This window comes from Trichogramma pretiosum, unplaced genomic scaffold (genome assembly GCF_000599845.2).
Source record: "Trichogramma pretiosum strain Unisexual culture from Peru unplaced genomic scaffold, Tpre_2.0 scaffold83, whole genome shotgun sequence".
In the NCBI taxonomy this organism is placed as follows: Eukaryota; Metazoa; Arthropoda; class Insecta; order Hymenoptera; family Trichogrammatidae; genus Trichogramma; species Trichogramma pretiosum.
The window spans coordinates 366,875-392,667 of record NW_019641663.1 but is presented as its reverse complement, the minus strand read 5'-3'; the positions used below and the strand labels follow the sequence as shown (position 1 = coordinate 392,667).

Genomic DNA, 25,793 nt, shown 5'->3' with positions numbered 1-25,793 from the left:
TTGGTTTTTCTTGCATAAATTGTAGGAAAATGCAGTCATATATATAGTACGTTTGGTGCAAAGATTAATAAATAATATTCAATTCTATACTACAATTTAAACATTTTTTATTGAAAATGAATGATTTTATACTGATTTAGTTTTTGGGTTAGTTGTTCAATAACTGTATGAAATAATAATTAATGTCAGCATCTACCACTAGATGTCGAGTAACTTTATCTGTTAGTGAAACAGTCAAAATAATACGATAAATTGTGAATCGGGTTGAAATCATTTATAAAAAGAGGATTTAATTCTGCTTTGTAATTTATAAATTTTTATTGAAAAATGTTTTAATGTTTAAATGCTGACTTATTTTGTACATTACTTGCTCAAAACTTTGTAAAAATTTAATGACGCCGGTTTCCCCCAATAGATGGCGAGCAACTTTATCTGTAAATCTGCAAGTGGTAAAATCAAAATAATTGTATAAGTTGAAGTACGATTTTAGAAAAATCTTAATATCTCGCACATGTTTTTAAATCTAAAAAAACACATGGCTTCTACATCCGAGTCTTTACTTTCTATTTTGTACAAGACAGTACTTGTTACGACGCCACCGTTCATACGTTCGACAAGTCAGTACTCGTTGCGACGCCACAGAGTGAACAACTCAGTTAAAGATCGCTTCCGCTGCACCAAATGATTTTTAAAAGTAAAAAAGTATTTTTTGAATTAAAAGTGAGCGTGTGTTTTGTGTTAAGTCGGGCAATACGCCGCTGCACGAGGCTTCGAAATACCGCAACAGACGGGTCGCCGCGTTGCTGCTGATGAGAGGCGCGGATCCAAATGCAGCCAACGAGGAGGGATCGACTCCGCTGCATTTCCTTTGTCGGAGAAACGACGACGATGGCTTGGCGGAGACGTTGTTCGAGTTTTGCGACGAGCGACGGCTGAAGATTCGAGTCGACGCCCGGGACAAGTTGGGCAATGCACCGTTGCACTTGGCTCTGGCCGATCGTCATTATACGGTAGCCGAATTGCTGCTGAGAAGAAGCGTAGACATGAATTTAGCCAACAACCACGGGGAGACTCCTCTGCACCTTGTTGGCCGAAAAAAAGTCGACGTCGACTTTGCGAAACTATTCTTTGAGATCTGCGAGGAAAAACGTCAAACGTTGCGGATCGACGCTCGGGACAAGCTGGGACGTACGCCTCTCGAATGGGCCGTGGCGAACCTCTTGCCCAATACCTTCGACGTACTATTGGATAACGGCGCGGATCCGACCGGCTTCGTTTTCCCAACCAAGAGTCAATTCGACGCGAGCTTTGAGTGCAAGGGCGACGAAGATCACGATTCATTCCCGTCGCCGCTGGTTGAAAAAATGTTCAGGACTCGTTGGAGATTCAAACGAGCGGCCAACGCTCTGGCCGTCCTCGAGCGTCTCGAGAAAAGAGGAGGATACGAGCTGGACCGTAGCGACGCCCTGACGATCGTGAGATTCTTCGCCGAGCACGGATTATACCTCGAGAGTCGCTGCTCATGGTACCGAGACGAGAAGTTCGCGACGGAAGCGAAAAAGATAACGATCGATCCGAGCTGGTCGCTCTACGAGCTGATCGAGACGCCGATCGTGGAGGCGTCGAAACGGCTAGCTTACGAGGACTGCTTCAGACTAGCGCACGAAGATTTCAACTGGCCCGTTTCCATGGATCATTACGTGGCCGCTCACGATCATTTGCGCGCGAAATTGTTGAGAAAATTTTTACGGCGATGGACGCTGGATCCTTTCTGGAAGCTGATTCACTACCGGCTGCCGATTCTCTGCTGTGACATGATCGTGGACAATTTGAAGAACGAGGATTTGCATAATAATTGGCGGCTGAAGGACAAGGCTCGTGACGCCTTCGTTTGATTATCCTTCCAATATCATTGAAATAAATTAAAAAATAGCTGCTGTTGAATAAAATCATAATTATAAAAATGTGAGCTTTTGATTTATAAATTACTGTGGTAACAGTAATAACACTGTCTTTTTGGTAATGCTCCAATAGCTCTCTGGAGTATTTTCGTTAAACAATAAAAATAAATAAAAAAAAAATTAATTTGATAATTTGCCTGCATTTTAACTATCTACCAAAAACCATAAAGAATTTTGATATCGCTCTACATTTTTTAAATCAAAAATAATTGACACGCAGAAATAAACGAAGAAAATGTTTGAATGGCGGTGAATACACCGTTAAAAACATTTATTTTAAACCATTAGATCATAGACGTAAAAAAATAAACATTTTCTTCGTTTTTTTCCTGCGAGTCAATTATTTTTCTCGCTCCCGTCCGAATCCACGCAGGGTACGAAACAAAAAGTGAAACGTATCTCGCAGAAACGCGTTTCGTCTATGTGTGCACGCTTGTACACAGAACATCCGAATCAATGAACGCTATATATAACGGATCGAGAAAAAACAAAATATTTGTTTTTTCCGAACGCGATACGCTCTCGATGTAGAAAATTGCCAACAAAAAAAAGGTACAAAAATGTGCACGCCACGCGAGTTTCGCACGATATACCGCAATTAAAAAGAAAAATAAGAATAATGATAATTATCGTACGCAAAAAGGAACCTCCCCGCGTACGCCAGGCACGTAAAATCAAAGAATCGAGCGCGATGCAATATTCATGCGTAACTTTTAATCCATCATTCGAGCTTCGATTCGTACAATAGAAATCGTCGCGATTCGAGAATATTCCACTGCGTGGACACACGCATTATAACTGCGTATACGATATATATAATATGCGCACGCGAACCGCCACAATGGACGCGAGCAGCCTTTACGAACATTCTATAATATATCGGCTTTGAATCGAGAAATCTCGGTACGGTGGTGGCGGGTGGTTTTGCGGTGTAAATCGCGGAACGCAAACGAAATATCCCCATCGTATAAATACAGGTTGGAAAATGCGCCGCTCGAGAGCTTTTATAATACGACGTATAATACGCGCTGCTGCTTTCTGTTTAAAGCTCTCGTCACAAGTATATGAAAATTTTTCTTTTGATCTTTGCCGCGCGCACACAAGAGAGAGAGAGAGCTAGTGAGCTAATAATGATTGAAAAAGTCGTTGAAAATTGAAATTTATCCGACGTGCTGTTGCTGTCGTTGACTATATGATACATAAAAATATATAATAAAAAATATATGTACGGGGGAGAGCTTGTAAAACAACACGGTTTATGCGCGAGATATATAGCCGAGGTAGAGGTGGTGGCTTGGATGTCGTTACGCGGATAGTTTCGCTCGTCTTATTATACATAAAGTCGTTGTTGGCACTCCACGCCACACGGCTTGGCATTACTCGAATATAGACATCCTAGTTTGCTCGTACACACACACACACACCAAGAGCTCTTACTCGGCATATACATGTAACAGAATTCGTGTGACACGCGGCAATACCTTTTGGCTATCAATTTTATGTAAATATGCACTGCTGCTGCTGCTGCTGCTGTATGTACACCAGAGCATGTGCATATAATATTCGGGGGGAAATGACTTTTCTCCCGGGAGTTTATGTGGCGCAAGAAATGCCGGACGTTTCTGCTGACGCGTTTATCATTGCTCCGGAGTATTTATAAACTTTTTTACCGGCGCGTCCAACCCGGCGGGCGCGCGGGGGGGCGTTTATATTCGAATTTTATCACTGAAAAATTAAGGTATATTACCTTTTGTCGTAGAGAGAGAGACTGCGCGCAGAGTCCTTGGCAGTACCCCATCATCGACGAACAATGAGGCAATCTCGCGGCTGCTGCGGAGGAGGAGAAAACGTTATAACGAATAATGCATAATACCGCGAGCAGAAAAGCCCAAGGAGCGGCGCGGCTCTCTTTGAGCGCGAAAGCCGGAGAAGAAGTGTAAAAGCTTTTGAATGAAACTATATGTATAAGATCTTTTGCCCTCTCGAGGATGCAAATCGTCGCCGTCGCGATTGGATTTTATACACGTCCATAATACTCGTGCCGCTGCTGCTGCTGAGCTTTGAGTTGAGTAGCGCGCGGAGTGGCTGCTGCGGCAGGGCGCGAGACTTTTATTATCGGCTATTATCGAGGCGAGAATTTGCGTCCGATCGTGCGATCGCTCGTTATATAACGTATATATTATATACCAGCTGCTGTAAAAGAAAACAGAGGGAAAGAGGTAGAGCGGAATAAATTTTTACGCATGATGTATCTTCAACAAATTTTTTTTGTATTGTTTATATACCTCCGTATCGTCGATTTTAATAACAAAAATATATTTACAAATTCACATTTTCACGTATACGTAAATTATTTTTATCATTATCATTATTATTATTATTATTAATTATTATTCGTTCAATCGTTATATGCGTCACGAGGAGTACAGCGTTTTATTCAATTCTGCACGCCCGACGTACAATAATTCACATCCACACATCATGATGATTTCGCACTCGACGAAGCGAGAAAAAGGAAAGAAAATAACTCGTGATGAATTCGTGAAAAATAATTTACGCACATTTTTTATTGACTCGTTCGCGAGACGATTACGAAAAAATAAGAAACAAAAAACGTTCACATTATCTCGTGTAATTCGCAACATCAACATATAAATATTTATATATATATAGTAGATCGTCGGCTTATTACGTATCACACGATGTATTATCCTCCAGCGAAGTATATATATATCATATATCACGGATAACGTTGCAGTTTAGTTTGTGTTTATCTTTTTTATTTTATTTTTATCATTTTTTTTTCCCCCCGTATATCTTTATATATAATTAGCGACGCGCGAGTAGTCGAACTTTGAATTACTCTTTACTTATGATTCAACAATTATTAAACTATCTAATAACCTAAGCTCACTGTACAAATATATATATATCGCGTATCCGTATTCCGGAAGGAAATTCTCGACTCTCAACTTTTCGCCGCGTGTGGAAGCTCTCCGTAATCGACGTATTATAAATGTCGCATTAAGCTCTCGCTCACTCGCTATAGCGCTAACACACGTATACACATATAGACACACACACGTTGAGGCAGTATAGTTTTTGGACGATGTTAGAGGAGACGTGATTCGGAGCGAGCGAGCGAGACAGAGATCGAAACTCGATGTTTGCGCAGCATAATTTCCCAAGGAATCGTCGACGTCGGCTGGTGATGTGTATAGATATAGGATAGTCCTTCTTCGGCACATGTTCAGTTTCGTAATCACCTTGTCGGCGTCATTAGCGAAGAAGCCAAGACCAGCGCCGTGGCGGCAATAGCAGCTTCACGAGGCCACGGGGATGTCGCGATAACGATCGAACTGCTCCCACTGGATTCTGCGGACACATGTTCAAAAGACAAAAACCTTTTAATATATCGTGTCGTGCGTAAGCAATATCGATATTTGCATATAATTCTTACCGAATCGAGCAAAAAAATAAAGGATCGAGGAAAAATTTATAATTCCGAGGAAGAGAAGAAGCTTGGCTGACGGGGAGAAAAAAAGCTGTATAATGCAGGCGAAGAATTTCAAGCGCAGGGTGCAGCTCCCGTTAATATTCATATATACACGGTTATGGTGCTGGTGGTGGAGGATGGGAGGGACGATAAAATTTTACGATGCCTTCTGCGGTAGAAAGCTGATTAATGTGAATTAGCGCTATATCTCCGGGGGCTGCTGCGCCGCGTGTGCACTTAAGTGAGATATCTCTGACGAAATTAATGAAGATATATATTTTGAGAAACACGCCTAACCCGACGCCGCCGCAACGGTTTTGCGCACTCGCGCGCGCACGCGAACTTGAGCGAGAAGCGGAGTAAAAATAATAAAATAAAAAATAGCGAGGGAGAGAGAGTGAAGAAGAAGAAGGAGAAAAAAATTCAAGAAAACAGGTGCGAGCTCGTTACACACGTAGACGTTCCTACCATATACAGCGAATTGCCTGGGAGCTTATTTTTGAAAAAGACGCGAGACTGCTACACTATGGACGCGAGAAAGCGTATACGGAGTAAGTGAAACTCGGAGGGGGGTTAAGGATCATTAAATTTAGTTTCCATGTTGCACGTGGCCGGCGCCGATGTATACGTATTATTGCGTAAGTGTAGCGAGTGTTCGCCGCTGTGTATACGAGCCGAAACGCGCTTGCTTTTCAAGAAAAACGTAAATTTAATGCAGATTTAATGTGAAATCGGATATCAAAAAGCAAAGTGAACGATAACGAATTTTCTATTTTACAATTATATGAAATCTTTGTTAAGAGCCAATGTATGATACTGATTTATTCATTTACTTTTTATATTATCTGCACAAAAAGAATCGCAGAGATTTTTAGTCAAACTGCAACAATTTTATTTATTATTGAAGAGGAATTTTTAAAACTGATCTATTTTCTGTGTCAATTGCAAAAAAAGGCATGAAAACTCATTCTAAATTAAATCCAGAGTCCATCGCTAGATGGCGAGATACTTTTATTTGTAAATCTGCAAGTGGCAAAGTCGAAATAATTGTATAAATTGTATAAATTTAAAACTAAAACGATCAGAAAATTTTTCTCCATAGTATGTCTTATTGCTTTAATTGAAAAAAAATTTATAAAAACTCATTCAAAATTAAAGCCAACGTCCATCGGTAGATGCCGAGTATGGCTTTATCTGTAAATCTGCTAGTGTCAAAGACAAAACAATTGTATAAGTCTTAAACTAAAAAGATCGAATTCTAGATAAGACTCAATAATGAATCTAAGAAGATTTAATTCTTGGCAAGACTCATTATAAAAGACTTGTTTCCGTCAATTGTATTGCGTTTATTGTAAAAATACGCATGAAAACTCAATTATAATTTAAGTCAGTCTCTACCGCTAGATGGCGAGTGCCTTTATCTATAAAAAATCTGCAAGTGTCAAAGTCAATATAGTTCTATATAAGCTCTAAGCATAACTCACTCATTCATAATTATGGATGATTGATATTTTCAATTGTATATAGATCACGTAATACGGATTTCTCAGTAACGCGAATCAGTGTTCAGTCAAACTATACCGAGTAGCATGGCTTATATAAATACACGCAATACAACGAACTACGCGCGATTTTTTCCAGTAGTTCCAGTCGACCGTCGGTCGGACTTCCATCAATTTGCATACAGTCGTTATCGATTACGTGTATATGCGGCTCGACACTTACGATGACTGTGCGGCGAGGCGACGTAGGGCCCGTCCTGGCGCACGTCCAGCGACGTGGATACCTTGTAGACCGGCTGTATCTGGGCGAAGCAGCGCAGCCTTATGCGATAGTCCTCGAACAAGCCCTGAGTGTCGACGGTGAGCCAGGAGCGCGTCCGCTGGCGGCCGTCCTCGCCCGTGCCCGCGAGCAGCGTCTGCGTGCGGGTGTTGTACTTCATTCTCCGATTGTCCAGCTTGAATGTATAAAACACGTTGAGTCATCGAGATTCGGATGCATATTTATTTATTTATTTATTTTTTTTTTTTTTTGAATAAAATCGCACACTCACGAGCTTTCCATTGAGCGACCAGGTTATATTGGCAGCGGGTCGAGAAGCGCCGGACGTGCAGTTGGCCCGCAGAGTCTCGCCCTCGGCCAAGCGCTGCTTCTCCACCATAATCCTTGGCTCGGTATCCGGCACGTCTATTAAAACAAGAAGAAGAAGAACAAAATGGTAAACCACCACCGCGAACAAATGAGGAATTCATTCGTATATATATGTAACTCTGGGCTTACCAACGACGAACATGTCGGCCTCCTGGAGCTTGGTGTCGTAGCGCGGCTGATCCTCCGAGACCTCGCACTTGTATCGGCCCGTGTGCTTTCGCCGCACGTTGACCAGCGTCACGTCGTGCATGTTGGATCCGGACACCTTAATGCACACGTGTACACACACATGTTATAGAATTCCGCGCGGACAAAGAACAAGTAAAGAAAAAAATATATATACGTACATCGTAATTCGAGAGTAAAGGAGAGAGAGAGAGAGAGAGCGAAGAAAAGAGTCGTACCGGTACATCGAAGCGTGTGCGAGGTGCAAATTTTATTTTATTTCTCGTATTCGAATTGAAAAAGTTTGCGTGCCCGTTGAAAGGGACCGTGTGTGTGTGAGCGCGTTTGCGCGTAAGGAGACGACGCGAGAGTAGTGTCCGAGAGAAAGAAAGAAAGGAAGAAAGAAAGAAGTAGGAAAAAAAACGACTTAACCAGATACTCTCTCACTGCGACAAGTCCTTCGGCCCGGGACTCGAGTATAGTCCGCCGAATGAGTGACGGGTCTTTTCTTCTTCCTCTCTCTCTTGCGAGCACCGAGAAAGAAAGAGAGAGAGAGAGAATAAAAGGCGAAAAGAAGTATACAAAGACGTGTGCAAGGAAATAGCTCGATATACTTACAAGCTGAATAATCTACTCACGTCGACGGCTTGTACATTTCTCTCTCTCTGCTTCACTTCGCAAATGTAGCGCGTGTGTATTCGTATTATATACATCGAAAAGCTCCGGGTATTATTTCTGTTTTCTCTCCATTCGCGAATGAAAAGAAGCAAAATTTACGGAACATTTACGACTCACGTTGACTTGTATGCTGCGCACCGAGAACGTGTCGTGGGACGGCTCCTTCTTGGGCACGTAGCGATAGAACTCCTCGTCCTCGAAGTACCATTTTATCGCGTAGAGCTGGGCGTCCTCGAGGTCGTAGCTGCAGGTGAGCAGCACCGAGTCGCCGAGCCTCACCCGCTCCGGCGCGACGATCCTCAAATTTTTCAAGCTCGCCGTGCCTGCAACAAGTAATTCAACGAGTAGTTGAGTGCCTCTGTTCGGTGGGTCCTTTGATTTTTTTTTTTACTTTTTATTTTCATGCTTTAGTACGACAAAGAGAAAAGGGAGAGCCTAGCTAAACGCGAAAGGGGGGAAAATACCCTTTTGACTGATGCCGCGCTATTTGTTTCGAGAGCGCGCACAGTAAGAGTGTATACATACAAACAAACAAAAAATAAAAAGGTTAACCTTTTTTACGGTAAAAGAAAAAGACCCTCTCACGCGCGCAATCTTCGGCTGCTGCGTAGAATTAAAAATAAAAAAAAAAGAGAAGAGGAAGAAGAAAAGAAAAAAAACGGAAGAAGAGTAGGAGGAAGACTAAACGTTCGTTCCACCCCAACGAGAGCGAATGCTCTTGACTGGAGGCTGGCCAATAAAAAAGGACTTTTTAAAAAATTGTTCCGAAGCGTTACTGCTGCTGCTGCTGCTCCACTCGCGAAACTTCGTTCGCTATTTTTTTCGTCGGTGTTCTTCTTTTTTCTGATGCCCTATCTCTCGCTCTCTTCATTATCTTCTTGTTTTTTTTTATTTCTTATTCGCGAGTACTCGCAAGTCGCTGTTCTTTTTTTTTACACTTTTACCTCTTCCCCTATACCCCTCGTTGCTCTCCCCGTTCTTCCTTTTTATATTTGCCTGCTATGGCCTAGTATCTAAGCCTGTTTTGTGCTCTTTCCCCCCCGCTCATTATTTTCCTAACGTTTACGTGTATACCACGTGCCTCTCCTACTTTCTCTCGGTATTACACAACTTTAATGCAACGGTGGAATTCCGCTAGGGATTCCCTTTAAATTCTCGATACCGCTCTCCGCCTGCCACTGCCGCCTTATATGTAGAGTACACGCTCTGTGACAGAAAATTTCAACCGAGCTTTATATTGAACGCGTAAAGAAAGCGAAGCTGACATTTTATCGAAAACTGTATATATCCTCCTCGAACGAGCACAGTTGGAGTACGAGTATTAAATTGTTTTTTCTCGTCGATATAAGGAATTCAAAAATAGGAATATTCTATACGCGAGCGATTCGAGCGTTAAATGCTGCTGCTGCTGCGCGCGTTTAGGTATATAAGCACACAGCGGCGATATAATTCCAATTAATATGGTAAACATGGGTTTTAGGGAAAATCATGAGTTCCCATTAACACGTAACTCTCTCTGCCTCTCCGAGGGGAGCCTCGATATATCCATAATGCGGCGCGCTTTATTGTGTCTATATACTATAAGCGCGCCGTACGCGTATGCGTATAATTTGTGCGGTTGCGTATATACGAAGGCGAGGCACATACACGCGTGCGTTCATTATTATATAATAATAATAATAATAAAAGCTGATTTATGTCGGATGTTTAGCGTAGCTTGGCCGCGCATTTACACGTCGCGAATTGAATGTAGGAAATTATTATTTCGTCCGGCAGAAACATTTTCTCCTACTTGTAATTATTTATTTATTTATTTATTTATTTACTCGGTGTACGCGGGATAAAATCGACGTTATTTATAGCCAATACACGTGTTCCAATTTTCGCGCGAGCCAGATAAGAGAGAGAGAGCGAGCACGTGAATGAAGTAAGGAAAAAATACCGCGTCGACGGGATGATTATGACGCGAGCGTGCGGGCATCAATAATATCGATATGATGGCGGTAGAATGGAGAAAAAAAAGACGAATACAATGGGTACGTTCGGCTATTTAAATTCGAGACGAGAGCGAAAAATTCGAAGGAAATAAGTCTCTTTTGACCTACCCGACGCTCTGCGGACTCTCGAACTACGTTCCGTTAATTAAAACCAATTTTTTATAACCCCGAACTAACTGTGGGCCTTCTCTCGCCCTCCATCCAGCAAGTTCACGCGATGTGTGTTTTTTTTTTTTTTTTTTATATTTTTTGGTCGGTGGGCGAGAGAAAGAGGGAAAGAGCAATTTTTTTCTTCTCGTCGCGAGTGGAAAATGAAATTTGACTGTGAAGGATTTGGTCGGTAGCCTCGACCCGACGCGCGCGTGCACAGCGGCGAGTAATTACAGAATTAGAGAGACCTACTTTTTAACGCTACTCCGCGATTTTTTTATTTTATTTTTTTTTCTCTCTCTGCTCGTCCCTCGTACGTATAATACGCGCCCGAGAGGGAGAGAGAGAGCTTGACGGACGAATTTTACGCGCGTCAGAACGATTGTGTGCGTATATATACGTTTTTGAAAATTTCAAAGTAAAAAATTGCTTCGGTTTATTTAGACAATATATTTTTTTTTTTCAGGACGAAGGTGAGAGGACACTTTGCTCTCGAGTCGCACGGGGGTGGACATTTTGACAAATGAAAAATAAAACAAAAAACAAACAGTCCGAATATTACGATAAACTACGCGTCGAGGATTTACGTTTTGCTAGCCATTTCTTCGTGCGTTAAAAATGCAATTATATTCGTATATTCAACGTCGTCGCACGCTGCGCGAGAAATAGTACGAAACATTTTTATTCGGCGAAATAAAAAATTAGCGCTCGTCTTTTTATCTTGACGCTCGTAGCGTGAATTTCATACTGCGATCGTTTGTTTTGGAAGATTTTGAAACGAAGCAAAAGCCGCTTCAACAACAGTTCTGAAGGCTTCGCTGGAAATTTTTGATAAACTAAGGTAAGAGTACCCATGAGTTATCAGTACCCAATACTTGTCTAAGATTTTTTATGAAAAACTGACTTTTTTAGAGAAATCAATAAATTTAATATTCAGACTATAATGCAATAATTCATTGTTTTTTGTTTATTAGTTTTCAAATCGATCTTTAAAATTCATGCTATAACACAAATAATCGCTGGACATTCGCGCTTGAGTTTTCTGCTAGATTTCATGAATTATTTAATAGTAAATTTTTTTTTTACATTGAATTTATTCATTTATTCATTTTTCCATTTTTTCAAATTTATCTATTTAAATCGCGTTTCAAGTTAAAAAATAAAGTAGATGTAAAACGCAAATAAGATTTGCTTTTAATAAATGTCTTATTGTTAAAAAGTCAATATGTGATTTTTAATGCGTACTGTATGGGCAGTAAGAAATCTGAATATCATTGAAAGAAATTGAATATGGTGTTATGTCAAATGTTTATTACATCGAAGCAATATTTTTCATGTTTGAAGAAATCTATTACAATTGATAATCCTACATTTTTTGACTTTATAATTTATCGTACGACTGTACAAAGTGTACCTTTGGTCGAGTTCAGGTAAAACATTTTAAACATTATTAGCTTATTCAAATTACATTCTTACGATACAAAAGCCATTACTTAAAAACATTTTAGTTATAACTACGACTAAAATACATTTGAGTGTCTTGACAAAAAATGTGAATTTATATATGTTAATACGTAATTGTTTCGCTAGAGAGTTCTACTTATAAACAGTTATAAATAAAAATTATTTTTGCATTATTTTGTTTGTATTATTTTTCATAATACAAGTTATGAACATTTATAACTACATTTTAACTACTTCTTCATATTTTGAAATAAATATGTAAGTCAATACTTAAGGCAATGATAAGCAAAAAAACGTTGAAATTCAGTGTTATTTGAGCTGTTGAAGCCGAATAAGTCGGTTTTTTGAGATTTTAAAAGTTTTGAAAAGGCAAAACAAAGCTACAATATTTAATGTAAAAACAAATTGAAAAACTCATTTTAACACTCACAAAACGACATTTACACTATTGACAGGTTCATTTGTTAACAGTTCGGGACTTTGTCCCGAAGCCCCAAAGCAAATGTTGAATAAATCCTCGTCGTTCAACTTCTCGAGCACCATTTCGGAGCACAGTTCCGGTAATCGGCGCTGCGTTAAATTCATAAAAGGTTTCAATGACCAATTTTGGAAAAATCTTGCCAAGAGTCTTTCGCACAGTCGCACGTCACAGATCTGCCAAAGTCTCGTCAACAACAGTTCATCCCATCCGGATGAGCGCACGAATTCGGTATAATTTTCGTAAGTCAGTCGTTCCGCATAATCCTGCACGTACTGGGACCGAATCAAGCTGTAGAGCGACAATCGCCCTGTGAACATTATTTTTTTCGCTTTCTTCGCGAAAGCACTATCGCGGTCGTACCAATTTGGATCGACGTTATCCGCCGACTTCTCGAACATTTTAAATTTAGCAAAAACCTTCATGATTTTCATGGCATCGTCTTGTTCCAACTGATATCCCTTTAACTTCAGTATGTGAAGAGTTTCCAAAGTTCTAGATGCAAAAATTAATTTATGCATTGGCATTTGGAATTTTTTACCATCATAGCCTCTAACTATTTCTTTTAAGTGCGACTCTTCCGGAAAACAGAAGTTGGACAGATCGGCACAATGGTCCAGCAAAATTTTTACCACACTCGGTAGGAAGTTAGCCACGGCCCATTGAAGGGGTGTCCGTTCCGAGTTGTCCTTAGCGTCGATCTGCACCGTTTGTTGCCGATCGTCCATTATCTTGAAGAAAAGTTCCGCCGACTTATCATCCTTATATTCCTGCCTTTGACAGATAATGTGCAGAGGAGTCGATCCTTCTGCGTCGACCGAATTGGGATCGGCGCCGCTTTTTAGTAAAAATTCAATTGTGGTCGTCGAGGCATCGCTGTGCTGCAGTGCCCAGTGCAGCGGCGTCCGATCCGACTCGTCCTGTTTATCGATCCGTACTGGATTCTCCTTGGAGAACTTGTCGCAGAGCTCGACAAAAACTTCCGCCAAATTTGTGTACTTGTTCTTCTTGCAAATGAAGTGCAGAGGAGTTGATTTTTTTGGATGTTCCAAATTCGGATTGGCACCTTTTTTCAGCAGCTCTTCGACCACGCGCGTGTGGCCTTGCTGCAGTGCCAAACACAGCGGCGTCAGGGTGTAACTTTGACAATCGATATTGCGACCGGGCGCCTCGAGGAATTTCGAAACGATGTCGATTCTGCCATGATTACAGGCTATATGGAAATGCGTCATTCCCCGATCGTCGATGTAGGTGACGTCAAATCGGTTGTAAACTTCAAACAGATCCTCGACGACGTTATAATAACCGAATTCGTATGCTTGATGAATCGGCGTTGTGCCGCGCACCGATGTTACCTGGTCGTTTTCCAATTTGGGCTCGTTGTTGTAGCCAGCGTCGATAACAAAACGAATGAATCGTGCAGCTGCTTGACTTTCTTCCCAACTTAATCTTCGTTTCATCCTGTTTGGTATATAATCAAAAATGAGTAACTCTACTTCTCCATCTCCAAAAATTTTTCGAAGATCTGGAGGATTCCCCTCCCAAGCTTCAATTAATGAATCTAGTTTAACTAAGAATTCTAGTCTTTTAATTTCGTTCTTGAAATCAATTGTATTCTTCAGAAACATTAATTCATTCTCGAACTTGTAAAATTGATAAACTTCCTCCGAATCGTTTTCAAGCACGTCCTCATCCATGAATAGAAAGACACCATTTTCTCCGTCGGGCGCAGACATCGTTTTATCCACTCGTTACTAATGAATATATTAAATATTAACTTTAAATCACTCGCTGTGTTGTAATCTTACTGTGTTGTTCACCCTGCGGTGCTGTGATGTGTACTGCGAGTCGTAGAAATTATACAGTAACGATTTTCAACGATTCGGCTGTAGAAACCGTGTGTTTGAAAATTTCGCTGTGTGCTATAAACACGTACGCGCGGATAAATTGAGTACGTAGGCCGCTCTTCTAATGATCAATTTGCCGTATCTTGTAAACAAACGGTCCGATCTCTATGAAAATTTTCGAGAATTTTCTCGAAAATTTTGAGAAACTAATCGTATATACAATATTTAAAAATGACTAACATTATAGACTACGAAAATAAATGATTGAAAATAAGACGTTTTAATGAATGCCGTCGTTTTATTCATTCGAGAAAAGTTTGTAATAAGTCTTCGAAAATGCAAATTTTTACGTCATGACATTATTCAATATTGTCTAAAGAAGATGTGTATACATTTTTAAATCGATTCGCAACAAACGTTAACAATGAATGAGTTGAAATTTACTCACAGATAGGTAAAAGCCTTAGTCGCAAACGTAACATTCGTAATTTTTCAATTTTCGATAAAATAGTATGTAAAAATTCTACGTGATTTGTATCAAAGCGAAAAGAAATAAAAATGATAAAAGTGTGTAATTTGTACACGAGGCTATTAAAATTTCGTTTACGTTATTAAATCAAGAAATTCGATTTACGCCCTTGCTCGAGGCTATGAGACCTGCAGGTTAATGTATGCCGTGCCGAGATCGACGCAAGGTACTCGATACTGCAGCTCAAAAAATAATATAAAAGAGGACGAAGGAGTAATTTTTGTGATGCAAAATGTCGACAACGATGGACAGAGCGTCGCTAAGTAGAAAATTAAAAAATTACACACATTGTAATTGTCTGTTCGTTTATTGCTGTTATCTATGCAGTGAGTTTTATTCTAGAATTTCGCAAACTTTGTATAGACGAGATCAGGTTCGCGACGTTTTATAACAACAAATTCAAATACGATTTCATTGAAAAATATGTGAAATAATTAAATAATTTTGACGGGTACGTTGGCGAATCCGTTTACGGCATCGAAACAAGGGTGATAAAATTGAGGATTTTGTAATTTTATTTTCCATAAGTTCTACTTTTCATATAGTAGTATTTATTTACAAAATAAGATTCGTCATTACTTTTAAAAATAGAAATAATGTAACTCATCGTAAAAAAATAGGTTTATGTTGTTTGTTCTTAAAAAAAGTCTTATTAATCAACAAGGAAAATTTTACAAGCAGAAGAAAATAATTTCACATCCACGAACTACAAAAGTATACTTTTGTGTTATTTTAATCACAGTAGCCGAATACAGACGGCTTTTTCGTCATTATAAAGTATTTTAGTAAAAAGTAATAAGGGTTACAATATTCAGTGACAAATAAGTAAATGATTCGCGCAAATCAACCATTTGAATGCAGTAGACTACCCTGACGAGACAACCAAATAAAGTTACAATATTTAGCGTGAAAACAAATTAATAATTAACATAAATCTTCTCGTTATTTTTCTAAAATTATATTATGTGTTCAACAAATGAGTCGTGACTGAGTTGTATATCAATTTTCATACGGTTGTCCTTCGATGTATCTACCTCTCTTCAATCGGGTATAATCTTTCATCACCCTGCACTAGAGCCCAAGGACATGTGAAATTCTTCGGATAAGGATATTTTAATTTTTCAATTAACTATTTTTACATGATTTTGCAAATTAGTATTTTGCCAAAAACCTTTCCCATAATTTTCGCATATGCGTTATTTTAATTTCAGATGAACTACATTTGCCTCGTCAGATTGGTTCTTAGTCCAAAAGACCTGTCCCACTCTCCACATTTATAATCCTTGACTTTTTTTATGAATTGTAGATATGTGATTATCTAAGTTACTTTTTTGACCAAAAGACTTTCCACATTCCTCACACTTATGTTCTTTGAGTTTCAAATGAACTATATCTATGTGCCTCATCAGATTACTTTTCACTCCAAAAGATTTGCCACACTCTTCGCATTTTTGATCTTTTATTTTCAAATGAACTGTATCAATGTGCTTCATTAAAGTCTGTTTTTTTTCAAACGACTTGCCACACTCTCCGCATTTTCGATCTTTTATTTTCAAATGAACTATATCGATGTGACTCATTAGAGTAATTTTTCGGCCAAAAGACTTACCACACTCTTTGCATTTGTGATCTTTAATTTTTTCATGTACTGTGGCAATGTGTCGATTCAAGTCGCCCTTGCGACCAAAAGACTTTCCACATTCCTCACACATGTGTTCTTTGAGTTCCAGATGAACTGTATCAATGTGCTTCATAAGATCACTTTTATAACCAAAAGACTTTCCACACTCTCCGCATTTTTGATCTTTTATTTTCAAATGAACTGTATCAATGTGCTTCATTAGATAACTTTTATCACTAAAAAACTTTCCACACTCGTCACATTCATAATCTTTGATTTTCAAATGAACTGCATCTATGTGACTCGTCAGATGACCCTTATGTGCAAAAGATTTGCCACACTCTCCGCATTTTTGATCTTTTATTTTCAAATGAACTGTATCAATGTGCTTCATTAAAGTCTGCTTTTTTTCAAAAGACTTGCCACACTCTCCGCAATTGTGCTCTTTGATTTTTTTATGTACTACAAAAATGTGTCTACGTAAGTTACTTTTGTCACCAAAAGACATTCCACATTTCTCACACATGTGTTCTTTTATATGTTCTACCGAATCTGGCATTTTTACAAACTTATCACTTTTCAGTTGGACTATGTTCCCACTGAACTACTACTTTTCTACTGTTTTAATTTCAAGTCTTACCTTCTCAGTTTCTTATAGAGAACTTTAACATTCAACCGTTGAAATTTGTTTACTTCAGAACTAATGTGTCGAGTCATCACGCAAGAAATATTAATTATATGAGTTATTCAAAAATTTTGATAATAAACTATTTACGTTTTTTTTCAAGTTTATTAAGGGACACTGTTGGTCCATCGTGGGCCTTCCAATACACAAAAAAACTCCCAGGATTATTACTGATATTTTCAATTTAAAAACATATAAATTCAATGTAAAAATGTACTTATTTAAAAGCATTTAACAAATGTTTCAGAGAAGCTGTTAAAAATAAAATGTAAATTTACATAATGCATAAAAAATGTGAGTTAATATTTGTTAATACGTAATTGTTTCGCTAGAGAGTTCTACTTATAAATAGTTGTAAATAAAAATTATTTATTTTCATAATGCAATTTATAAACATTTACAACTACATTTTAACTTATTTTTCATATTTTGAAAAAAAAAATCTGTCAATACAGAAGGAAATCATGAGCAAAAAAAAACTTGCGCATTCAAGGACTGCAAAGGTAAAATTCAGTGTTATTTAAGTCGGTTTTTTGAGGTTTTAAGAGTTTTAAAAAAACGAAATAAAGTTACAATATTTAGCATGAAAACAAATTAATCATTAACATAAATCTTCTCGTTATTTTTCTAAAATTATATTATGTGCTCGACAAATGAGTCGTGACTAAGTTGTATATCAATTTTCATACGGTTGTCCTTCGATGTATCTACCTCTCTTCAATCGGGTATAATCTTTCATCACCCTGCACTAGAGCCCAAGAACATGTGAAATTCTTCGGATAAGGTTTTTTTAATTTTTCAATTAACTATTTTTACATGTTTTTGCAAATTAGTATTTTGCCTTTAACCTTTCCCATAATCTTCGCATATGCGTTATTTTAATTTCAGATGAACTACATTTGCCTCGTCAGATTGGTTCTTAATCCAAAAGACCTGTCACACTCTCCACATTTATAATCCTTGACTTTTTTTATGAATTGTAGATATGTGATTATCCAAGTGACTTTTTTGACCAAAAGACTTTCCACATTCCTCACACTTATGTTCTTTGAGTTTCAAATGAACTGTATCTATGTGCCTCATCAGATTACTTTTCACTCCAAAAGATTTGCCACACTCTTCGCACTTGTGTTCTTTAAATTTCAAATGAATGACATCTATGTGCTTCATCAGATTACTCTTTTCTCCAAACGACTTGCCACATTCCTCGCACATGTGTGCTTTGAGCTTCAAATGAACTATATCTATATGCTTCATCAGATCACTTTTCCCTCCAAAAGATTTGCCACACTCTTCGCACTTTCGATCTTTGATTTTTTCATGAACTGTGACAGTGTGCTTACTGAAGCTTTTCTCGTATCTAAAAGTTTTTTCACACGAATTGCAGGTGTAATTTTTAATTTTTTCATGGACATTTGTAATATGAACACTCAAATGTTGTTTTGTGTCAAAAGGCCGTCCACAACTTTCACACAAAAACTTTTTTAGCTTGAAATGAACTGCATCTACGTGATTGTTCAAATTGTGTTTAGTTGATAAAATCTTACCGCAATAATCGCATTTGTGACGTATTTTGCTATTTTGATTTCCGAATTTATGTTTTACCGAAGCTGGCATTGTAACAAACTTTTAACTGTTGACTTCTCGCTTGTATTATTTACCTAACGGTACTACTATGTCTTTACTATTCTAACTTCGAATCTTATATATATTCAGAACTTTTACGTTCAGCCGTTGAAATTTTGTTTACTTTGGAAACAATGTCATCACGTAAGAAAAATCAATTGTATTTATATGAGTTATTCAAAAATTTTGGTAATTAATTAATCACATTTTTTTATTTTAGTACTTTATGATTTGTTTTTCATTCAATTTGATTTAGCTCAATCTGCTAAGAATACTAATTATTTATTAAGGTACACTTTCGATCCACCTTCCAATAATCCATAAAAACTTCCAGGATTATCATTAATATCTTCAAGTTAATCATACATTTGTATATAAATTAAACATGTATATAAATTAAATGTTTAACACAGGTCTAAGCTCAGCAATATATAGAGAGCAGCTGTCAGAAATACAAATAGATCACGCACATTGCATCCAAAATTTAAGTTAATATATTGGTTAATACATCGTAATTTTTTTGTCAGAAAGTTCTAATTTTAAATAATAATACATAGAAATTATTTATTCAAATAAAACAATTCATCAAAATGTATAGAAATAAAATCAATAAACTACTTATTCATATTTTGAAAAAATATAAGTCAATACAAAAGGAAATATGAGCAATAGAAAAAAATGTGCCCATCCAAGGACTGAACTGTTAAAATCAATCAATCCATTCATCACATAAAATTATATTATGGGTTCGACAATTGAGTAGCGACTAAGTTGTATATCAATTTTCATTTGGTTTTTCTTCAATATACCTAACTCTCTTCATTCGTGTGTAATCTGTTATTACACTGCACTAAAGCCAAGAATAATGAAATTCTTCGGATAAGGATTTTTTCATTTTTCAATTAACTATTTTAACATGTTTTTGCAAATTAAATTTTCACTAAAAGCTACCCAAAAATCTTTACATATGTATTTTTTGAATTTCAATGAACTGCATTCATGTGTCTTACTAGATTACTCTGTTTTCTAAACGTCTTACCACATACCTCGCATTTTTAATCGTTGATTTTTTTATGAATTCTGGTAATGTGATGATTCAAGTTATATTTGCTACCAAAAGCTTTTGCACATTCTTCGCATTTGTGTTGCTTAAGTTTCAAATGAACTACATCGATGTGCTTCATAAGACCACTCTTTTGTCCAAACGACTTGCTACACTCGAAACATTTGTGTTCTTTAAGTTTCAAATGAACTGCATCGATATGACTCATCAGATGACTATTTTGTCCAAACGATTTGCCACACTCGAAGCATTTGTAGTCTGTGATTTTTTCGTGAACTGCAGCAATGTGCGTATGCAAGTAACTTTTTTTAACAAAAGACTTGTCACATCTCTCGCATATGCTTTCTTTGATTTTCAAATGAACTGCATCTATGTGCATCATAAGGTTACTCTTTTGTCCAAAAGACTTTTCACATTCTCCGCACTTGTGTTCTTTAAGTTTCAAATGAACGGCATCTATGTGCTTCATAAGACCACTCTTTCGTCCAAACGACTTGCCGCACTCTCCGCAATTGTGATCTTTGATTTTTTTGTGTACCACGTAGATGTGTTAGTTCAAGACACCTTTTGTACCAAAAACTTTTCCACATTCCTCACACATCTGTTCTCTGGTTTTTAAATGGACTTGATCTATGTGCATCATCAAATCCTTTTTTCGTCCCAAAGCTCTGCTGCACTCTTCACATTTGTGATCTTTGATTTTTACATGAACTGTGGCAATGTGTCTATTCAAGTCACATTTATAACTAAATGATTTTTCACACTCATCGCAAGTAAAATTTTTAATTTTCTGGTGGACATTAATAACGTGTTTGTTCAAATTGTGTTTCGTGACAAAAGACTGTCCACAATCGTCGCAAACAAATTTCTTCAGCTTGAAATGAACTACATCCACGTGATTGTCCAAATTACTTTTAGTTAGGCAAATCTTACCGCAATAATCGCATTTGTGACGTATTTTGCTATTTTGATTTCCGAACGTAAATTTTACCGAGGCTAACATTGTAACAAACTTTTGATTTTTCACTTCAAATCTGCTCAATTATACTATCAATTATGCTATCTACCGACTGGTAATACCAAGTCTCCGTCGGTGCTCTCATTTCAGATCTCATGTTTACTCTGGACTATGAGATTTTTCCGTTGAAATTCTGCTTACACGAAAATTAATTTATCGGTCCATAAAACTACCAAAATTAATTTGCATGTATTAGAACTACATTTTTTGCGCTCGATACTAACTAACGCAGCAGCAGCAGCAACGGCAGCTGCAAATTAAGTTGCACCTGTCGACTTGGCATGGAAATTGTACTATATAATCTACGTGTTACCGTGTCAGACAAGTGTTGGCACTGTATGTGCTTGTGTTTATATAAGCAACTCGAAAACGATACTGAAGCTCACACACACACATACACACACACACTTGCCAACCGTATCAGTTATATATGTATATATAAACGCATACGATGTACGCGATACGCGCGAAGATACCGTACGAAACTAACTGAATTACCTTGTAAATTTCAAGAGCACGAAACAACGCGGGCTAATTGAACGTTTATTTCGCGCATAAACAAGCTCGTTTTCGTATGCATAGCTGCTGCGCGTGTACTTATTCGCCGACAGTTTTCTAGACCCGCTGCATGAAATAACACGTATATATACTATATATATGTTTTATTTCGCGCGCAGCCGTTAAAACACGTGTAAGTGCACCAGTTGCGACATTCGTACGGAGAGAAGGGGGTTGAAAAAAATATAATATAGCTACATGCTGGCGTGCCGCGGCGTTACGCGACCTAAATTTGTGAAAATTTCATTCGATTCAAGCGTTATTACGTACGAAGCTTTTGTTGCTGTTAAAATGACACCGACGAAGTGTTTGTATCGCATTTCGAAGCTAATTTATACACGCGCTCGTGTCGTTTTGTTATTTATTCCTTTTTTTGTGTCCCACACCTCTTCGTTAAAATCCCGCGCCAGAGATTCGATATATTATAAACGCGAGAATTTCCGTGCCTGCGAAATTTTAGCGGCGCAGTACGAGTCTCTCGAGGCAGCAGCAGCAGCAGCGGCAATATAATCGAGGAAAATTTTCGAGCGCGACGGAAGGAAAATTGCACGGTTTGATGAATAGCGCAGCGATAGAAAGGGCATATGCGCGCGTACTAATATAATACAGTAGCAGTAGTATTATACGCCGGGGCAAAGGAGCTGGTGGATGAGTTACGCTTTAAAGGGCCCGTGCGCGCGCTTAGAAATTATTTCATCGAGAGACGATGACTTCGCCGGGGATAAAGCGAGAGACGTAGTAGAAAGACAATCTCTTGTATGAAGTATATTTTCCCACCCCCTTCGAGTCGAAATTGAGAATATAAGTGACCCATCCTCTTCTCGATCCCTTCAGTTTATATAAATAAGATTTTGTATCCGGAAGTTCCCTCGTTTCGGATCAATTAAGAAGCGTTTAATTTCTAAATTAAAATCAAGCTCGGGTTAAGTAGACTCGATAAAATATAAGACGAAACGAAAAAAAAATCGAATGAATCGTATTATATGGTGGGGTGAATCAAATATTCGAAGAATAGAGAGACGACGCCGAACGGTATACAATACGTACATAATAGAAATCTTCAATGGGATTTCGAGACTTTGAATGTGGTGAGACGTAGCACATAGCTACGCGGAACTCGCTCCACGTAATGATATAACGATCTCGTCAAGGTGCGGCTCGTGCGCAGATATTATGCAGATAAAAGCTCGGCGCGTATATACAGATGTAAGTATACGCTAAGGAGCTTAAATTGTGTTCGCTTCGATGGAGCGACGCGTCCGAAAGAAGAAAAAAAAAATCATCGTCGTCGTCGTCGTCGTCGTCGTCGAGCTCGAAGGTACTCTAACGAAGCGCGCGCGGCACGACGTTTATTCGTCGAGCAATTTTATTCTCCATGTGTTTTATACCTTCGGAAGAGAACGCGCACGCTACTAAGGCCAATTTGAAAGTGAAATAGAAACTGCCGCTGCTGCTGCTGCTGCGGTCCGCTCGGACGCGCGCGTACTTTTAACACGGAAAAAATTACTTCTCTCTCGCAAGATAAAGGCCGCGAGGGTAATTGAGTCACGGGGGCTTGGCTCGTCCGCACGTACACCTGGATACATAATGCAGCTTAATTTTTTCTGCGTCTCTCCGCGTGCGTACGTGTACTATACACGTGTGTGTGTGGGAGTGTGTCCGTATGTGTGCAAGAGAACCACACACAGCGCCGCAAATTACGAGTCAAATGAGAATAAGTGCATAATGGAGAAGACATTTTCTCTCTCGGGGAGGTGCGCGCGCGTGCGAACGAGCCAGTCGAAACTGTAATAAGATAGAAAATACCCGTACCGAGGGAAGGAGCGCGGCGAAAAAGTAAGTAGCGGAGAAAGGAAAGAAACGAAATATGTCGCGCAACTTGTAACGAAAGCGATTGTTCGATGAATGAAGAAACGCCTCGAGCCCGCGCGCGAATTTATAATTTCCCATTACGCAGTGGTGTACGCGTTAATTTTCTACAGTTCAGTTGCATTACTTTCCCTTTTTTCTTTGTTCCTCCTTTTCAGAAAAAAAAAACAGACAAAATTTCAACGATCGTTGACGCGCTTTTATCGAGCGTGGGAATAAAAATTTTCATTATTAATCTAGCGTACCCCCCCCCCCCCCCCCCNCCCCCCCCTCCACTTCACGAAAAACTCACGAGTGTTGTATGTGTGTATGTGTGTATGTGTGGTCGTTGGGCACAGTGTAGTGAGCGAGGGAAAAAATATTGCCAAGGAAAATTATTTTTCAAGAGCGTATTACGGCTCTGGCAGAGCACGCGAAAGCAAGAGTGAGAGAAAGAGAGAGAGAGCTATATATTTTGTGTGTTCGTGTGTGTGTGTGTGTGTTATTTTTTAAAGGTCATAAAGAAAGCTCACGCCCGGAATAATGCGCGCGCGCGCGCGCGCGACTCGCAAATGCTATGAAAAAGTTTTCATCATTTTAACCCCCTTCTTTTTTTTTTTATTTTTATTTTTTTATACACTCAACGAGGTGCTGCTACTGCCGGAGTGCCGCAGCGTTCGTAACGTATAATATAATAATCGCTATAGTGCCGCGCGCGGGAGTATATCGAGGATAAAAAAATCATTTACAAACGCACGCACCGAGCTGGTAATAAGAGCTGTTTTTTTTATCTCTCATATTAAAGAGACGGAAAGAGCCACTGGGAATTAATAAAGCTCCTCTCGAAATGAGTATATAAGGAGCGAAGCGGTGCCGGGGCTCGCGCGCGCGCGGTTCTTTATTATCGGTACACAATAGGCGCGTTCCGGCGAATTTCCGATAAAAATCAACCTTATATCGTACAGTCGGTCTGCGTATACGTGTGTGTGTGTGTACAACTCGCAAGATTTCCAGAATCACTTTATATTTGCATTAAAGATCAGGCGCGCGCGAGGCGCTGACATGGCGCGGGGGGATCGGGCAAACTTCCTCGGCGAGGACATATTTTATCCGATAAAGTTTTTCGTATGCCGCCTGGCAGCGAGAGAAGAGCAAAAAAAAAAAACTTGATCGAAATTCATTTCCATGAATAAAATGCACGTGTGTGTATGTGTGTGTGTGTGTGTAAATACAGGCTATGCATACATGTGCCCGCGTAAGCGGAGCATTGTGATCACGAAGTAAAATAAGTGAAACGACATAGTTCGAGTAAAGCAAAAAAAAAAAATGTCGAAGCAGACACGTCTGCACATCAATGAGAAAGGCGAGTTGAAGGAGGAAGGAGGAGGAGGACGACGACGACGTTTGACTACGAGAAAAGGCGCAGTCACGTCCCGCATAAGGAAAAGTCCGTTTAACATGCGAAATCCGACGATCGGATTACTTTTTTCCCTCCCTCTGGAACGAAGGCAGGAAACATACGTTTCTATGCTAATGTAGCCGGGTGGAACCCGCATCTGGCCTACTCTTTGATAGTTTGGGTAAAATTTCGTCTATGACTTACTGCTGACGAGGAGAACGAGGACGAGACAGCACGAGGACAACAGTCGAGCTGGGCCCGATGAACTGCCGCGACTCGACCGCGGCCACATCCTTGCGGCAAAAAGAAATTTTTCCGCACTTTTATCGTCTGCACTCGGAGCACCAACCGAGACCACTAGCCGAGCACATGATAATAAACAACAGCAGCAGCAACAACAACAACGAACTGTGGTACACTGACACCTCGAGGAATCGGCAGATAAGAGCTTTGAGCGTTTACGTACGGAGGATAGGCAAGCAGCTCTCGAAGCGACAGCCGAGTCGCGACTGACTGACTGACTGAAGCTTCTCTCGCATCAGGGGGGATGCTGCGGCGGCTGCTGCTGCTGCTTTGGCGTCGGCGATCGCGTAAGGGCGCAGACTCGAGACCGACCACCCACTCGAATCCCACCCACGCGCGATCCGCACTGAAATTGTGCACACGCGAGTCATCGGCCCGGCCACTGCTGCTGCTGCTTCCTTATTATGTGTATTTGTAGCGATCGTCATCTCATCAAGACGCTGCACACGTGCCGATGACTGCGGAGAGATGCATGACGATCAACCCGATTGACCCTTCGCGTGTCAGATTTAGCCGCCTACGCACGGGGGAAGTAGGATGTGTCGTTTGTTTCGCGAATCAATTCTGTTTACTGCGGATCTTTTATCCACGCACAAAATACACTGAGAAAAAAATTTTGTATTTCATATTTCACAAAATTAATGAAATGAATAAAAAAAATTAATAAAATTATGATTACTTCGATGAAATATTTGATTGGCAGACATACCAAGTATATATTTCACTAAATTGACGAAATGCTTTATTGTTAGGATT

The 25,793-nt window shown here is 39.2% G+C and overlaps 4 protein-coding genes across 4 annotated transcripts; all 4 read right to left on the bottom strand.

The window, feature by feature from the left end:
* Nucleotides 1–4,336: 4,336 nt before the first annotated feature.
* LOC106654850 lies at nt 4,337–25,220 on the bottom strand. The gene is made up of 6 exons (XM_014374927.2): nt 24,939–25,220; nt 8,569–8,774; nt 7,738–7,873; nt 7,511–7,644; nt 7,183–7,414; nt 4,337–5,336 (listed from the first exon to the last, which is right to left on the bottom strand). Exons 1-6 carry the CDS (start codon nt 25,024–25,026, stop codon nt 5,224–5,226), a joined length of 909 nt encoding a protein of 302 aa, XP_014230413.1. The 5' UTR covers nt 25,027–25,220; the 3' UTR covers nt 4,337–5,223.
* LOC111693956 (ankyrin-1-like) lies at nt 11,890–14,446 on the bottom strand. The gene has a single exon (XM_023460230.1). The coding sequence runs from the start codon at nt 14,274–14,276 to the stop codon at nt 12,489–12,491; it is 1,788 nt and encodes a 595-aa protein (XP_023315998.1). The 5' UTR covers nt 14,277–14,446; the 3' UTR covers nt 11,890–12,488.
* Nucleotides 15,552–17,237, bottom strand: LOC111693957 (zinc finger protein 708-like). The gene has a single exon (XM_023460231.1). The coding sequence runs from the start codon at nt 17,094–17,096 to the stop codon at nt 16,191–16,193; it is 906 nt and encodes a 301-aa protein (XP_023315999.1). The 5' UTR covers nt 17,097–17,237; the 3' UTR covers nt 15,552–16,190.
* On the bottom strand, nt 17,728–19,409 carry LOC106654852 (zinc finger protein 708-like). The gene is made up of 2 exons (XM_023460232.1): nt 18,770–19,409; nt 17,728–18,687 (listed from the first exon to the last, which is right to left on the bottom strand). The coding sequence occupies exons 1-2, from the start codon at nt 18,781–18,783 to the stop codon at nt 18,174–18,176; spliced, it is 528 nt and encodes a 175-aa protein (XP_023316000.1). The 5' UTR covers nt 18,784–19,409; the 3' UTR covers nt 17,728–18,173.
* Nucleotides 25,221–25,793: the final 573 nt, after the last annotated feature.

Bases quoted from the DNA above. Each gene is read 5' to 3' on its own strand.
- LOC111693956 (XM_023460230.1), bottom strand. From the start codon at position 14,276: ATGTCTGCGCCCGACGGAGAAAATGGTGTCTTTCTATTCATGGATGAG.
- LOC106654850 (XM_014374927.2), bottom strand. From the start codon at position 25,026: ATGTGGCCGCGGTCGAGTCGCGGCAGTTCATCGGGCCCAGCTCGACTG. The intron at 7,874-8,568 runs GTGAGTCGTAAA...GTGTGCATTAAG, and splicing joins TGCGCAGCATACAAGTCAAC to GTGTCCGGATCCAACATGCA. The intron at 7,415-7,510 runs GTGAGTGTGCGA...TATACATTCAAG, and splicing joins GGTCGCTCAATGGAAAGCTC to CTGGACAATCGGAGAATGAA.
- LOC111693957 (XM_023460231.1), bottom strand. From the start codon at position 17,096: ATGCCAGATTCGGTAGAACATATAAAAGAACACATGTGTGAGAAATGT.